Source organism: Nansenia antarctica, assembly GCF_963989245.1.
Source record: "Nansenia antarctica genome assembly, chromosome: 18".
Taxonomy (NCBI): domain Eukaryota; kingdom Metazoa; phylum Chordata; class Actinopteri; order Argentiniformes; family Microstomatidae; genus Nansenia; species Nansenia antarctica.
The window spans coordinates 1,112,096-1,114,278 of NC_137691.1; the positions used below are offsets into that span (position 1 = coordinate 1,112,096).

Here is a 2,183-nt window from a genome sequence, read left to right on the forward strand (position 1 = left end):
ATGGCCCCTTGTTGTATGAAATGTGCTATACGATTAACTCGCCTTGCCTTGGGATATACAGCACAGACAGAGGTGCTGCATTATAAATACAGGTTGTTGTGAGTAGTTGTAATCTGACCCTGAGGTAAACGCCTTGTCTTGCCTTGCAGACGTACGCCTCGGTGCAGGAGGTGCTGGTGAGCTTCGGGAGGAGGGCGCTGGTCTACCCCCTCCACAGACACTTCCTGCTGCTCTCTGCTGCCGTGCAGGACACTGCTCTGATCCTCCAGGCAGGTGAGTCTCCTCCCTCCCTCCCTCCCTCCCTCTCCTCCCTACCTCCCTCCCTCCCTCCCTCTCCTCCCTCCCTCTCCTCCCTCCCTCTCCTCCCTACCTACCTCCCTATCCTCCCTCCCTACCTCCCTCTCCTCCCTGCCTCTCCTCCCTCCCTCTCCTCCCTACCTACCTCCCTCCCTCCCTCTCCTCCCTCCCCTCCCTCCCTCTCCTCCCTACCTCCCTCCCTCCCTCCCTCTCCTCCCTACCTACCTCCCTACCTCCCTCCCTCTCTCTCCTCCCTCTCCTCCCTCCCTCCCTCTCCTCCCTCTCCTCCCTACCTCCCTCCCCCCCCCTCCCTCTGTGCCCTCTCACCCCTGGGGCCTGTGGCTGACCTGAAGCTGTCAGATCTCTGAGAGACACAGTGGAGTCTGGAACTCAAAGCCCCACAGATGAACTTGTGTAAACACATCTCCGACGTGTGTGTGTGTGTGTGTGTGTGTGTGTGTGTGTGTGTGTGTGTGTGTAGGGTAAGATTATCCTGCCTGTGATGATTCCAAATGTCGGCAAATTAAAGCCCTTTTAAGCTCCAGATTAGCATTTCTGCGCCTCATTAGCCAGAGAGATGAGAGGGAGACTGAGAGGGAGAGAGAGAGGAGAGGCAGTTACACTCTCTGAGAAGGAGACGCCCTGTGCTTCACTACTGCATCATCCTCCTCATCCTCCTCCTCCTCCTCATCCTCTTCATCCTCCTCTTCATCCTCCTCCTCCTCCTCTTCATCCTCCTCCTCCTCCTCCTCCTCCTCTTCATCATCCTCTTCATCCTCCTCTTCATCCTCCTCTTCATCCTCCTCCTCCTCCTCTTCATCCTCCTCCTCCTCCTCCTCCTCTTCATCCTCCTCTTCATCCTCCTCTTCATCCTCCTCCTCCTCCTCTTCATCCTCCTCCTGCTCTTCATCCTCCTCTCTTCATCCTCCTCCTCCTCCTCTTCATCCTCTCCTCCTCCTCCTCTTCATCCTCTTCATCCTCATCCTCCTCCTCATCCTCATCCTCCTCTTCATCCTCCTCATCCTCCTCTTTATCCTCCTCATCCTCCTCATCCTCCTCTTCATCCTGGAGAAGCAAACACAGTTAACCTGTTTATAGTTAACCTGTTCACTGCTGCCTCTTGATGTCTGTCTGTCTATCCGTCTGACTGTCTGACTGGCTGTCTGTCTGTCTGACTGACTAGATGTCTGTCTGACTAGATGTCTGTCTGTCTATCTGTCTGACTGACTGACTGGATCTCTGTCTGACTGGCTGTCTGACTGACTAGATGTCTGTCTGACTAGATGTCTGTCTGACTGGATGTCTGTCTGACTAGATGTCTGTCTGACTGGATGTCTGTCTGACTAGATGTCTGTCTGACTGGATGTCTGTCTCTCATACAGCCAACTGCTCCAACTGAAACTCCATTTTACTTGTTTGAATTTGTCGAGGCTGAAAGTGAAAACGTGCTCATGTCTGCGAATAACAGGGTTTCCCAGTGTGAGTAGCAGGGGTTCCCAGTGTGAATAACAGGGTTTCCCAGTGTGAGTAGCAGGGGTTCCCAGTGTGAATAACAGGGTTCCCAGTGTGAGTAACAGGGTTTCCCAGTGTCAGTAACAGGGTCTCCCAGTGTGTGTGAGGTCATGTTCTCACATGAAAGTCTGAATCGAGACCCGGAGCAAGTGGATGAGTTCGCAACATTGTTGCATAAATACATTTTCTGATTTGCGTTCTCACAGCCCTTCATGTAAACAAAGTAACATACGCAATCGAAGCAACAGACGTGGTAGTTGATTGGTCAGAAAAATTGAGAATTGCCCGTTCGTCCCGCTCTTATCCAGATCAACACGTGTGCGCTGTTGTTTTCCTATGGACAGCCTCGAGCAGCGTTCTCACCAAAAGCGAAG

The 2,183-nt window shown here is 52.9% G+C and overlaps 1 protein-coding gene across 1 annotated transcript in view; it reads left to right on the plus strand.

Moving 5' to 3' along the window:
* The window catches only part of shq1 (SHQ1, H/ACA ribonucleoprotein assembly factor), a gene marked incomplete at both ends in the record, with an annotated part of 14,905 nt that extends 14,190 nt beyond the window's left edge, over nucleotides 1–715 (plus strand). Inside the window, 2 exons of the mRNA XM_080548471.1 lie at nucleotides 150–273; nucleotides 651–715. Coding sequence (XP_080404597.1) covers nucleotides 150–273; nucleotides 651–715 — 189 coding nt within the window. The remainder of the gene's footprint in view (nucleotides 1–149; nucleotides 274–650) is intronic.
* Nucleotides 716–2,183: the final 1,468 nt, after the last annotated feature.